The sequence below is a fragment of the Drosophila willistoni genome, chromosome 3R (genome assembly GCF_018902025.1).
Source record: "Drosophila willistoni isolate 14030-0811.24 chromosome 3R, UCI_dwil_1.1, whole genome shotgun sequence".
In the NCBI taxonomy this organism is placed as follows: Eukaryota; Metazoa; Arthropoda; class Insecta; order Diptera; family Drosophilidae; genus Drosophila; species Drosophila willistoni.
Genome location: NC_061086.1, coordinates 10,257,110 through 10,271,743, shown reverse-complemented (window position 1 = coordinate 10,271,743; position 14,634 = coordinate 10,257,110). Strand labels below are relative to the sequence as shown.

The 14,634-nt window shown below is 29.8% G+C and overlaps 3 protein-coding genes across 5 annotated transcripts; all 3 read right to left on the bottom strand.

Moving 5' to 3' along the window:
- Nucleotides 1-2,120: 2,120 nt before the first annotated feature.
- LOC124459750 (protein maelstrom-like) lies at nt 2,121-3,545 on the bottom strand. Of its 2 annotated transcripts, XM_047009357.1 has the most exons (4): nt 3,421-3,545; nt 2,463-3,362; nt 2,356-2,383; nt 2,121-2,252 (listed from the first exon to the last, which is right to left on the bottom strand). In XM_047009357.1, the coding sequence occupies exons 1-2, from the start codon at nt 3,427-3,429 to the stop codon at nt 2,484-2,486; spliced, it is 888 nt and encodes a 295-aa protein (XP_046865313.1). In that variant the 5' UTR covers nt 3,430-3,545; the 3' UTR covers nt 2,121-2,252; nt 2,356-2,383; nt 2,463-2,483. The 2 variants fall into 2 exon arrangements, with proteins under 2 accessions (XP_046865313.1, XP_046865312.1); XM_047009356.1 differs by having other exon boundaries at nt 2,121-2,383.
- Nucleotides 3,546-8,492: 4,947 nt separating this feature from the next.
- On the bottom strand, nt 8,493-10,334 carry LOC6651240 (protein maelstrom). 2 transcript variants are annotated; one of them, XR_006953776.1, is made up of 5 exons: nt 10,210-10,334; nt 9,252-10,151; nt 9,145-9,172; nt 8,900-9,027; nt 8,493-8,832 (listed from the first exon to the last, which is right to left on the bottom strand). XR_006953776.1 is itself a non-coding variant. In XM_047009355.1 (4 exons), exons 1-2 carry the CDS (start codon nt 10,216-10,218, stop codon nt 9,273-9,275), a joined length of 888 nt encoding a protein of 295 aa, XP_046865311.1. In that variant the 5' UTR covers nt 10,219-10,334; the 3' UTR covers nt 8,493-8,820; nt 9,145-9,172; nt 9,252-9,272. The 2 variants fall into 2 exon arrangements, 1 of the variants encoding a protein (XP_046865311.1); XM_047009355.1 differs by lacking the exon at nt 8,900-9,027 and having other exon boundaries at nt 8,493-8,820.
- Nucleotides 10,335-14,157: 3,823 nt separating this feature from the next.
- LOC111519442 (WASH complex subunit 3-like) lies at nt 14,158-14,607 on the bottom strand. The gene has a single exon (XM_023180413.2). The coding sequence runs from the start codon at nt 14,605-14,607 to the stop codon at nt 14,158-14,160; it is 450 nt and encodes a 149-aa protein (XP_023036181.1).
- Nucleotides 14,608-14,634: the final 27 nt, after the last annotated feature.

Here is a 14,634-nt window from a genome sequence, read left to right as displayed (position 1 = left end):
TACGTATGCATATGTATGTGTGTGTGTGTTTATAGCTTGATATCTGAGAAATAATGGATTTGTGCAACAAACTATGCGAGATTCAAACTATAGATTGCACTTTGATCGCACCAAGTTAGCGATATAAGCGGGTCTTATAAGCCTACTCTATCTAGAATGAAAACAACAACAAATAAATAACCCTTTTCCCCCTTCCTCCGCACTCCATCTTTGTCCCTATTCTAAATGTTGAAGCCCGCGGGCGCACTAGCAGATGAACCATTATGATCCTTTAACTGCTCATGGCACTAAACATTCTTGTGCGCCCTCCCAAGCAAGAACAAACTAAGAGATACCTACTAAATATATGTATATACATTTACATATATACCTAAACATACATATAGAATAGTCTATATATTTACATAATTTTAATGTGTAACTATCTAAGCAATGTTAGATAAAACTTGTTGAATGCCAAATGAAATTGTTTTTATAAAAAAAGAAAAAAGAATTCAACATAAATTCTCTAAAGAAACACAGAAAAAAAAAATGAATAAGAAAACGAAATGATTATTATAAATTCAAGTTCTATAATTTAATTAAACATAATTTTATACATTATCTATATATAAATGTACACATAAAATATGCAAGATATATGCAATACAATTTTTTATTATTTATATGCTAAAGTGTTAAATTTTAAGAATGTTTTTTAGTTTATAAACCGCTAACCATAGTTTAGTTTAATTCTTAATGTATATGAACTATATCAAATTTGTTTAACTGTAAGTACGTTGGAAATTGCTAAAAACAAAAAAAGGGAAAAATTAATGTACGTTAGTTTATTATTATTATTTTTTTTTGTATTCAAATTCAATTAGCGTTCTGAGTTTCGTTTTTTTGTGTGCGTGTAATCGAGAGCAAATGATGAAATAATTTAAACAACAACAGCAACAAAACCCTATGTGTGCCTTTGCCAATTAATTTACTATAACAAATTAATAAATGAAAATGATATATTTAAACAAAAGTTTCTATTTTAATTGGAGTAAACAGAGAACTCTTTTTGTGTAATTTTGATTGATTTTGAATTACGAATCGTTAGATGAAAATTTTATCTTTATAAAATGTAATCTTTATTACATTTGAATTTGCTTTATGATAAACACAAATGTTTCTGGAAATATAGAACATTTCAGAAAGAAATCGTCTCTATAAACCTAACTTAAGTTATGAAAAGACAATCTGATTCTATGTGTAGCTTAGTCAAAGGGTTTTAGTGCTACTAGAGAACATTTTCCTAAATTATAAATGATAAGGTAGAGGCTTAACTTTGTTGAAACTAACTAAGACCTATTTTGTCTAATAATTATTATATTATTATCAGATATTTCTCTATATCTGAGGTAACATATTTTACAACTTCAAATCAGACACCGAAGAAATCAGATAGGCCTGTTATCGCTTTCGATTCCGAATAATTTTGCCCAAATCATAATTAAGAACTTATTTCGTTTTCGATTTCGACCAAAATTACCATTTTTCAAATCGTTTGCCTTTATGTCAATGAAGAGTAATTGTTAATTTTTTTATTAATACGTTCACCGTGCATCTCAATAATATATTTGTCTATTATTCTTCAATATATTGGGAACAAAATATTTGGCTAAATATATATTCTTTGGTTCTAGACACTTATCTGAAGTTCTATAGGTCAATATAACAGAAGGAATTAAATTTTATGCCGGATTAGCCATAATAGTAAAAGCATTCAAATGAGTATTAGGATTAGTAAAAGCATTCAAAGCCATTTGAACTTGACTTATTGTTCATCTATTAATCAAAAGAGGTAAATTGAAAACCGTTTAAATTATAAAAAAAATCTGGAAAATTTTTTTAAACCATTTAATTTTGTGAATCTGTAACTTTGCCGTACTTTAAGAAGTTTTCGAAAGTGATATATAATTTTTATGTTTTTAGTTTTCCCTCAAATTTTTGTTTATGATATCTTTTTAAGCAAAACAAAGAATTTTAAATTGACTTTTTTTTGCAAAAATATGGTTAAAATAATCAATTTTTTTTTTTAAATGTTTGAAACCACTTTAAATAAGTTAAATCAGCAATCAAAGGGTTGGTTGATGGTGCCGCACGGCCGGAAGCTTGAGCCATGAAAATTTATTACAGGTTGCATTAAATTTAATTTTCAATACTGAAACGTGCACCCGCGAAAATTCATTCATAAAGGATGCTGCTTTGTTTGGTTGCATCTAGTTTACAAAAATTAGAATTTGAGATGATTATGGGTTCCTTGCATCATGCACAATAAATTCAATTTTAAGGAACTTTTCCACATCGAAAATAATATCTTACCGATTTTTTAAGAGTGGAACTTGGATTTCTGAGGAAATAGTAAAAAAGAAAACCAATTTTTCAATAGGCAAAACTTATTAACTTATAGTTAATGTTTTGTTTCTTACCTTTCCGTTGTGCTAACAAAGTCAATCGGATGAGGTGCCGAGTGGCTTAAAGAACGGAGCATGTTTGCCAGGTTCCATGGTAATGCCCAAATCTTTGCACATATAATCACAAAAGGTGTAGACCCAGCGGACTACCTGACTGCGAGTGCAGTATCTGGAGCGATCGATTTCCTCATGGAATTGGCAAGCAATTCTCTCTTCAAACTCAAAAAAATCACGCAAAAAGATTGCATTAGTTACATCATGTTTGATGCCTTCATTTGGTTGACCCATCATTCCCATAGTCTCCTTCTTTAAATAGAAGAATAGGTATTGGATGTCATAAACGAGAATGGGTGGTAAGGGATCCTTTTTTCCATCTTCATCATCGCTGTCGTCCGTATAATCAAGTTCACATGCAGTTTGCATATAGTCAAAGCATGACTTTACTATGGCCACTTCTTGGGTGGGCGTGAACACGATCAGAGGCTTTCCATTTAAGCAATTTTTTAAGTATTTTATAATATCTCTATAAACTTTGCTCATAGATTCACCCTCGGCATTAGGTGGCAAAGGCAATTGATGGGTGTTGTTCGAATGATGCATGGCCTTAAATGTTTGCCCTAAGCATAACTCACCCGGATTGATCAAAGTGCTGAGGATAGACATCTTTCCGTAATGTAGGGCGAATTCACACGCCGAAAATTCGGCGGGTGAATGAATCCCCGTATTGTTTTCATATACAAAATGATTGAAAGCGGCAAATACAAAATTGGTCTTGTCCAATTCCTGATTGTGACGAGCAAGAAGAACCATTCGTTCTATTTGGATCTCTGCAATTAGTTTTTCCTTTTCCAAATCTGCCGCTGCCTTCTCTAACTCAGCACGGGTGCCTTTACCATTTCGATGGTGGGTTGACGACTTGGGAAGTCAACTTTTTAATATAGCAAATATTAATTAAGCGGTCGTATTAACTAACCTGATCCATTTTAGAGCTTTGATTGTAGGACTTTATTTCTCAACGGTAATTGGGCTTTTTTCAACTTTAGTAAATCCTTTTTGATTTTATTTTTTTTTTTTTCGAATTACGACTGACACGCTTGGACGTTGACTTTGGAATGAAAATATTTTGCCAGTTCTCAATAAGGCCAGTAAATCAGAAAATCACAAATTTTGACAGTTAAAAGAAAAGGTAAATTGATTTGATTTACATTTCATATTTTGGAATGCTTTAAAATAAACAACAAGCATAGTTAACTCTAATAAGTGATAATAAAGTAATTGAAACTAAACATTTACAAGGCTCGCTCATCTTCTTTGATTTCTTTCTTCAATTAAATGAAAAAAGTGGTGAAAATCAGATGTATAAGTACCAAAATCTTTTAAATCGAGCCTTGGTTTATTTTTTACATTACAATAAATAAAAAATATTAGCTTAAAGGCTAAGCTATACAACTTATTGTTAATCTTGTGTTAAAGTTAATAATAATATGAAACTGACAGATAACTTTCAAAATTCGGTAATAAATCGTCTGATTTTCATTCATGTTCTTAATTTCATATTGAAATGTGGTCTTCCAGTTGGAATTAAAACACTAAAAATTAATATTTTGATTGATACAGAACCGCTTTGGCTTAATCCAAATTACATATTCTTGATCGTTTAACTGAAACAAATCCTTGTTCATATGAAAAGCCAAATTCATTTAAAGAAAAAGAATGACAGCTGCAAAATCCATGAAAATTCTTTTGAATCGATTTCCAAATTTATAATCCAATTCATACTTAGAATTGTATTTTCAATCCAAGTAAATGAAACCCCAAAAACCCAACCCAGTTAAAAAAATAAACTCACTGACATTTAATTAAATTTTAATAATTTGTTTTTTTTTTTTATTATTTTCACTTTGTAAATTTAATAATTATAATAATTTGTTGTAAATTTATCAAGACAAAAATGTTTATCTTTTTGCTTCGTTTTTTTTTTGTTTTGTTTTTTCATTTTCCCTTTTTTTTTTCGTTTTTGGATTAAAATACATTTATGCATAGTATTTGAAATATATGTTACTTATTTTTTTTTTTTTTGTTTGCTTGTTTGTTGGTTTTACTGAACTGTTTTATTTCTGGATGTAACTGTACTGTGTAATAGCAAATAACATTTGATGCCGTTTTTATTTTATTTTCAACTAAAACACGCAACTAAAAAAAACGAAATTAAAAAACAAATAATACACATAGAGAAAATAGGAAAAAAACAGGGAGAAAGTTTTGTATACAATTTTCTCACACTTATTTACATATTTTTTAAGAAGGTGAGGTGAATAACTTTAACAGAGGGCTTTTGTGGGCGTGGCAAGGATTATTGCGGGGGGAACATAAAAAAACGTAGTTACAACTAATTTTTTTAAGCTAAATAACTAACAAGTGTATGTGTTTGTTCGTAATTGTGTGTGTGTGTGTGTGTGTGTGTATCTCATATAAGGCCCTAGAGTGCAAATATTCATGCTGGCAACATCATCATCATCATTGTTACATCATTCAGCATACATCATTCATCATCTTCATCACAATCAAAAATATTTGCCCTTAAAAATAAGTTGTATCTTTATAGTATTTAAGTTAACATTTTCTGTTTGCTTATGTGTGTGTGTGTGTGTGTATTTAATGGGTGTGTGTGTATTAACTAGGCTAAGTATTTAAATATTAAATTTATGCTAAACTTGTGTGTGTTGTTGTGTATGTTGGCTTTAATTCGTTTCTCGCATTATTTAATTGTAATTCAACAAATTTGCGCAATTTTTGGATTCTCTAGCTTTTTTTTCCTTTCGAAAATAATTTACAGAAAAATATACACATATATATGTATGTATGTATGTATGTGTAAACACATATATCGGGTACAAATATAAAAATTAGTTAAGTAATAAATGCATTTTTCTCTTTTTTTTTGATCTTTTGGTTTTTGTTGGAAAAGCAAGAATATTTTCGTATTTTCGTATGGGGAAGAAAAAGATTGAAATAAATTTTCGTTGTACGGGAAACCTTTTTTGTTTAAACTTTTCATTCGTTGTGAATAAAATGAAAATAAATTTTTTGATGCAGAAATTGAATTGAATATTATATGTATATATATTTATAAATTTATTGTCGTTAGTTATTAATTGTGTGTGTGTTTTTTTTTCTTTTTCTTTTGTCGGGATTAATTTGCTTATTGAATTTTGCTAATAAATTTCTTCATTTTTGTTTCTTTTTTTAATTTACGTTTATGCAAGACTTTTCCAAAAGTTGTAAGTTTTTTAACCATTTTTTTTTTGTTTTTTTACTTAATTGTTTAATTAATAATTGTTATATATTAATATTATACTATTAAAAAATTTGTAACAGGAATATAAAGGAATGAAAGAACTATAAAAATATATATATATATAGATATATATCAACATATATATATATAATGAAATGCCTCAGTGCATGAACTGAATAAATTTAAAGCAAACAAAACAAATGAGTCATATTTTTTGATGCACTATAATATGCATATACAACATACTAAATACAAAATGGAATATAATCATATATATATATATATAATGTTCTATCTATATTGTATAAGAACTTGTGTAACCAATTGAACCAATTTCTGGTGCTCAACGAAAACAAAAAGAAATATGCTATACCTAAATGCCTTAAACACGAAATCAAAAGAACACTATGCTAGATTACTAGGACTAGACTACAAACAAACAAGCAAAAACAATAAGAAGAAGAGAAGCGAATTTACCTAAGCCTAAAGATTTATATATTTTCACATTTACTGGACCTATTTGACCAAGTCCTAGATTTGGCTGATGGACAACTATATCAGCAGGCTGGATAGTTGTTTCATCATCGCCCACCACATTCACACCCCCCCCCACCATTTACATTTATAACTTCTTTTGATTCAACTTGAAAAGTTTTGACATACATACATATCGAAATACGTATGCATATGTATGTGTGTGTGTGTTTATAGCTTGATATCTGAGAAATAATGGATTTGTGCAACAAACTATGCGAGATTCAAACTATAGATTGCACTTTGATCGCACCAAGTTAGCGATATAAGCGGGTCTTATAAGCCTACTCTATCTAGAATGAAAACAACAACAAATAAATAACCCTTTTCCCCCTTCCTCCGCACTCCATCTTTGTCCCTATTCTAAATGTTGAAGCCCGCGGGCGCACTAGCAGATGAACCATTATGATCCTTTAACTGCTCATGGCACTAAACATTCTTGTGCGCCCTCCCAAGCAAGAACAAACTAAGAGATACCTACTAAATATATGTATATACATTTACATATATACCTAAACATACATATAGAATAGTCTATATATTTACATAATTTTAATGTGTAACTATCTAAGCAATGTTAGATAAAACTTGTTGAATGCCAAATGAAATTGTTTTTATAAAAAAAGAAAAAAGAATTCAACATAAATTCTCTAAAGAAACACAGAAAAAAAAATGAATAAGAAAACGAAATGATTATTATAAATTCAAGTTCTATAATTTAATTAAACATAATTTTATACATTATCTATATATAAATGTACACATAAAATATGCAAGATATATGCAATACAATTTTTTATTATTTATATGCTAAAGTGTTAAATTTTAAGAATGTTTTTTAGTTTATAAACCGCTAACCATAGTTTAGTTTAATTTTTAATGTATATGAACTATATCAAATTTGTTTAACTGTAAGTACGTTGGAAATTGCTAAAAACAAAAAAAGGAAAAATTAATGTACGTTAGTTTATTATTATTATTTTTTTTTGTATTCAAATTCAATTAGCGTTCTGAGTTTCGTTTTTTTGTGTGCGTGTAATCGAGAGCAAATGATGAAATAATTTAAACAACAACAGCAACAAAACCCTATGTGTGCCTTTGCCAATTAATTTACTATAACAAATTAATAAATGAAAATGATATATTTAAACAAAAGTTTCTATTTTAATTGGAGTAAACAGAGAACTCTTTTTGTGTAATTTTGATTGATTTTGAATTACGAATCGTTAGATGAAAATTTTATCTTTATAAAATGTAATCTTTATTACATTTGAATTTGCTTTATGATAAACACAAATGTTTCTGGAAATATAGAACATTTCAGAAAGAAATCGTCTCTATAAACCTAACTTAAGTTATGAAAAGACAATCTGATTCTATGTGTAGCTTAGTCAAAGGGTTTTAGTGCTACTAGAGAACATTTTCCTAAATTATAAATGATAAGGTAGAGGCTTAACTTTGTTGAAACTAACTAAGACCTATTTTGTCTAATAATTATTATATTATTATCAGATATTTCTCTATATCTGAGGTAACATATTTTACAACTTCAAATCAGACACCGAAGAAATCAGATAGGCCTGTTATCGCTTTCGATTCCGAATAATTTTGCCCAAATCATAATTAAGAACTTATTTCGTTTTCGATTTCGACCAAAATTACCATTTTTCAAATCGTTTGCCTTTATGTCAATGAAGAGTAATTGTTAATTTTTTTATTAATACGTTCACCGTGCATCTCAATAATATATTTGTCTATTATTCTTCAATATATTGGGAACAAAATATTTGGCTAAATATATATTCTTTGGTTCTAGACACTTATCTGAAGTTCTATAGGTCAATATAACAGAAGGAATTAAATTTTATGCCGGATTAGCCATAATAGTAAAAGCATTCAAATGAGTATTAGGATTAGTAAAAGCATTCAAAGCCATTTGAACTTGACTTATTGTTCATCTATTAATCAAAAGAGGTAAATTGAAAACCGTTTAAATTATAAAAAAATCTGGAAAATTTTTTTAAACCATTTAATTTTGTGAATCTGTAACTTTGCCGTACTTTAAGAAGTTTTCGAAAGTGATATATAATTTTTATGTTTTTAGTTTTCCCTCAAATTTTTGTTTATGATATCTTTTTAAGCAAAACAAAGAATTTTAAAAGCTATCAAAGTATTTAAATCATGAAGTTCAAAATTAATTAATTCTTGGAATATTTGATGTAAAAAGGAGATGACTTTATTTTCAATAAGAATGACTTTATTTCAATCAGCATTAAATCCTTGAAAGCTAAATTTATTGACAATTTTTGCATTGACTTTTTTTTTGCAAAAATATGGTTAAAATATTCAATATTTTTTTAAATGTTTGAAACCACTTTAAATAAGTTAAATCAGCAATCAAAGGGTTGGTTGATGGTGCCGCACGGCCGGAAGCTTGAGCCATGAAAATTTATTACAGGTTGCATTAAATTTAATTTTCAAAACTGAAACGTGCACCCGCGAAAATTCATTCATAAAGGATGCTGCTTTGTTTGGTTGCATCTAGATTGGAGTCTGAAAGAGATGCACAGAAGAGGAACATTTTAGTGTCTAATATACTTAAAACTTTCGGTTCCCTTACCTGATAATATATGCTGCTTAGCTGGTTAGTACGGCTTTTAATCTCTTGTATAATCTCCCTTGATACAAGGGCATAAGTTGACAATAAGTTGCATTGTGTAGACTTCCGTTTTAATATTCATTTGTGATCTGTATTTAGAAATATAGTTTACAAAAATTAGAATTTGAGATGATTATGGGTTCCTTGCATCATGCACAATAAATTCAATTTTAAGGAACTTTTCCACATCGAAAATAATATCTTACCGATTTTTTAAGAGTGGAACTTGGATTTCTGAGGAAATAGTAAAAAAGAAAACCAATTTTTCAATAGGCAAAACTTATTAACTTATAGTTAATGTTTTGTTTCTTACCTTTCCGTTGTGCTAACAAAGTCAATCGGATGAGGTGTCGAGTGGCTTAAAGGACGGAGCATGTTTGCCAGGTTCCATGGTAATGCCCAAATCTTTGCACATATAATCACAAAAGGTGTAGACCCAGCGGACTACCTGACTGCGAGTGCAGTATCTGGAGCGATCGATTTCCTCATGGAATTGGCAAGCAATTCTCTCTTCAAACTCAAAAAAATCACGCAAAAAGATTGTATTAGTTACATCATGTTTGATGCCTTCATTTGGTTGACCCATCATTCCCATAGTCTCCTTCTTTAAATAGAAGAATAGGTATTGGATGTCATAAACGAGAATGGGTGGTAAGGGATCCTTTTTTCCATCTTCATCATCGCTGTCGTCCGTATAATCAAGTTCACATGCAGTTTGCATATAGTCAAAGCATGACTTTACTATGGCCACTTCTTGGGTGGGCGTGAACACGATCAGAGGCTTTCCATTTAAGCAATTTTTTAAGTATTTTATAATATCTCTATAAACTTTGCTCATAGATTCACCCTCGGCATTAGGTGGCAAAGGCAATTGATGGGTGTTGTTCGAATGATGCATGGCCTTAAATGCTTGCCCTAAGCATAACTCACCCGGATTGATCAAAGTGCTGAGGATAGACATCTTTCCGTAATGTAGGGCGAATTCACACGCCGAAAATTCGGCGGGTGAATGAATCCCCGTATTGTTTTCATATACAAAATGATTGAAAGCGGCAAATACAAAATTGGTCTTGTCCAATTCCTGATTGTGACGAGCAAGAAGAACCATTCGTTCTATTTGGATCTCTGCAATTAGTTTTTCCTTTTCCAAATCTGCCGCTGCCTTCTCTAACTCAGCACGGGTGCCTTTACCATTTCGATGGTGGGTTGACGACTTGGGAAGTCAACTTTTTAATATAGCAAATATTAATTAAGCGGTCGTATTAACTAACCTGATCCATTTTAGAGCTTTGATTGTAGGACTTTATTTCTCAACGGTAATTGGGCTTTTTTCAACTTTAGTAAATCCTTTTTGATTTTATTTTTTTTTTTTTCGAATTACGACTGACACGCTTGGACGTTGACTTTGGAATGAAAATATTTTGCCAGTTCTCAATAAGGCCAGTAAATCAGAAAATCACAAATTTTGACAGTTAAAAGAAAAGGTAAATTGATTTGATTTACATTTCATATTTTGGAATGCTTTAAAATAAACAACAAGCATAGTTAACTCTAATAAGTGATAATAAAGTAATTGAAACTAAACATTTACAAGGCTCGCTCATCTTCTTTGATTTCTTTCTTCAATTAAATGAAAAAAGTGGTGAAAATCAGATGTATAAGTACCAAAATCTTTTAAATCGAGCCTTGGTTTATTTTTTACATTACAATAAATAAAAAATATTAGCTTAAAGGCTAAGCTATACAACTTATTGTTAATCTTGTGTTAAAGTTAATAATAATATGAAACTGACAGATAACTTTCAAAATTCGGTAATAAATCGTCTGATTTTCATTCATGTTCTTAATTTCATATTGAAATGTGGTCTTCCAGTTGGAATTAAAACACTAAAAATTAATATTTTGATTGATACAGAACCGCTTTGGCTTAATCCAAATTACATATTCTTGATCGTTTAACTGAAACAAATCCTTGTTCATATGAAAAGCCAAATTCATTTAAAGAAAAAGAATGACAGCTGCAAAATCCATGAAAATTCTTTTGAATCGATTTCCAAATTTATAATCCAATTCATACTTAGAATTGTATTTTCAATCCAAGTAAATGAAACCCAAAAAACCCAACCCAGTTAAAAAAATAAACTCACTGACATTTAATTAAATTTTAATAATTTGTTTTTTTTTTATTATTTTCACTTTGTAAATTTAATAATTATAATAATTTGTTGTAAATTTATCAAGACAAAAATGTTTATCTTTTTGCTTCGTTTTTTTTTTGTTTTGTTTTTTCATTTTCCCTTTTTTTTTCGTTTTTGGATTAAAATACATTTATGCATAGTATTTGAAATATATGTTACTTATTTTTTTTTTTTTGTTTGCTTGTTTGTTGGTTTTACTGAACTGTTTTATTTCTGGATGTAACTGTACTGTGTAATAGCAAATAACATTTGATGCCGTTTTTATTTTATTTTCAACTAAAACACGCAACTAAAAAAAACGAAATTAAAAAACAAATAATACACATAGAGAAAATAGGAAAAAAACAGGGAGAAAGTTTTGTATACAATTTTCTCACACTTATTTACATATTTTTTAAGAAGGTGAGGTGAATAACTTTAACAGAGGGCTTTTGTGGGCGTGGCAAGGATTATTGCGGGGGGAACATAAAAAAACGTAGTTACAACTAATTTTTTTAAGCTAAATAACTAACAAGTGTATGTGTTTGTTCGTAATTGTGTGTGTGTGTGTGTGTGTGTGTATCTCATATAAGGCCCTAGAGTGCAAATATTCATGCTGGCAACATCATCATCATCATTGTTACATCATTCAGCATACATCATTCATCATCTTCATCACAATCAAAAATATTTGCCCTTAAAAATAAGTTGTATCTTTATAGTATTTAAGTTAACATTTTCTGTTTGCTTATGTGTGTGTGTGTGTGTGTATTTAATGGGTGTGTGTGTATTAACTAGGCTAAGTATTTAAATATTAAATTTATGCTAAACTTGTGTGTGTTGTTGTGTATGTTGGCTTTAATTCGTTTCTCGCATTATTTAATTGTAATTCAACAAATTTGCGCAATTTTTGGATTCTCTAGCTTTTTTTTCCTTTCGAAAATAATTTACAGAAAAATATACACATATATATGTATGTATGTATGTATGTGTAAACACATATATCGGGTACAAATATAAAAATTAGTTAAGTAATAAATGCATTTTTCTCTTTTTTTTTGATCTTTTGGTTTTTGTTGGAAAAGCAAGAATATTTTCGTATTTTCGTATGGGGAAGAAAAAGATTGAAATAAATTTTCGTTGTACGGGAAACCTTTTTTGTTTAAACTTTTCATTCGTTGTGAATAAAATGAAAATAAATTTTTTGATGCAGAAATTGAATTGAATATTATATGTATATATATTTATAAATTTATTGTCGTTAGTTATTAATTGTGTGTGTGTTTTTTTTTCTTTTTCTTTTGTCGGGATTAATTTGCTTATTGAATTTTGCTAATAAATTTCTTCATTTTTGTTTCTTTTTTTAATTTACGTTTATGCAAGACTTTTCCAAAAGTTGTAAGTTTTTTAACCATTTTTTTTTTGTTTTTTTACTTAATTGTTTAATTAATATTTGTTTAAATTGTTAAATCTTCTTTTTTGTTTTTGGTTGCCTAAAACTACACACAGTTAAATGTTAAATAATTTTTAATAAGGCCAAATCAAGTTTTTGTTTTTATGTATTTTACTTTAACTTTATGTTGTATATTAAATTATTGTTTGAATTTTTAATTTTAATTTCCTTTTTTTTTTTTAGCTTTTGTTGTTTTTTTTGTTTTGTGCACTAAGTAGTTAAGCTTTACATTTACAAACATTTTAGTTATAGTTTAAAGTGCCGAAGTAGCCGAAGGTTTAAATGCTGAAGGAGCAGCAAAGGATCAGGAGAAGGGGGTAAGAGGAGTAGGATAGTTGGCACCTTCATTTTGTTTATAGCAACTTTAGCAAAATATGGAATGATCGTATAGGTTTTCCGTTTTGTTTTAGAGAATTTTTTTCATTTATATATCTATATATGTATATATATATATAATAGGGTATATCCCATATAGATGGTAGATTTTAAGTAAGAGAGCTTGAAACGCGCAGCAAGCGGTGGGTTTTCACATAAAACATATATAATATATATATGTATATTTATATATTAGAAATATATTGAATATTTTAGGGGAGTTGTTGTTGTTGTGAGAAACTATTTTGTTTTGTTTAATACAGTTTAGCTGATGGTATTTGTTTAATACTTTTGCTTGGTATTTCTTTTCTTTCTTTTGTTGTGTACTGTGGAACTTGTCCGACATATTTGTATTGTCTGTTTCAGTATTTAATTTGGTTGTTTTGGTCCAAAAATTAAAAAAAAAAAACTATTTTGTTTGAGCATTTCCATTTTGAAAAAAAAACCCAAGGCCTGCTAGCAATTGGCTTACAAATTATAAATAAAATTCGAATAATAATATTAAAATATTAATGATCATATAAAAAATATACATTAAAAGTTATATATCTATATATCTGTATAAAAAAGAACATGTGGATCTTGCCACAACTAAAATATACGATATCTTTGAGTATTATACAGCACTTGGTACTGGATCCAGCTCTTAGGTATACATACATATGTATATGTGTATATACATTTGTATATATCTTGATATATCAAATATATGCATAAACATATTGTATAAAGTATAAATTCTTTGCCTATTGCCCAAGAAGTTGGTAAACTTAAGATACAAATTCAGAATACTAAAATATAAACATTTTGTTTAAAAAATAAAATCATAAAAAATAATAAATTCGCTCAAACGAAAGGTTTTTCTTTTCTTTTAGTTTTGTTTTTGTTTTTCGATCTTTATCTGCTCTCGCTTTCTTTGTATCTCTCTCTCTGTTTTTTTTTTTTTTTGGGAGGGGATTTTCCTGCTTGTTTTACTTTTTTGAGATTTTTGAGTTTTCTTTTAACGCACAAATTGAAATTTTAAGTACAGCTTGTAAGTGCACTGTTAGACTTATGTTTAGAGTGGAGGGGTGGGGGAAATGGGGAAGGAGTAGGGAAAAGCAACCGTTAACACATAAAAATTTGAATATAGATAACCGTTGTGGTTGCTTTCCCTGCTAATTTTGCTGTTATAGCCAAGACACGAACCGTTTCTGTTATGTGGCTGCTGCCCACTAGTTGAGCAACATTTTGGCATTGAAGAAGTCAAACGAGGAGGACGGAACGCCCGTGGGTGGCGTTAATGGGGCAGCGAAGCGCGGCGGTGGTGGTGGAGCCAGTACTCCGGCATGATGGAAATATGATGCTGGAGACTGACCATAGGCACCTGGTAAAAGTGGAGGGGGCGGTGCCGTTGCACGCTGCTGGTGCTGCTGCTGCTGGAGGAGATTGTTGTTGTTGCTGTTGTGATTGGGCGGCGGTGGCAGCATTACACCAGCACCAGGCACGGACGGTGGCCATGGTAGACGAGGCATTCGCTGTTGTTGTTGTTGTTGTTGATAGGCAGCCATTGCGGCCAAGGCATGAGGATGCGGTGGCGGTGGCGGATGCGAATGATTTCTATTCGCTGCCTGACCACGACGTCCTCGCGGCGTTGTTGTCATCGTCGTAGGCGGCTTGGACATGCCAGATGATGATGATGAAGCGCAGGT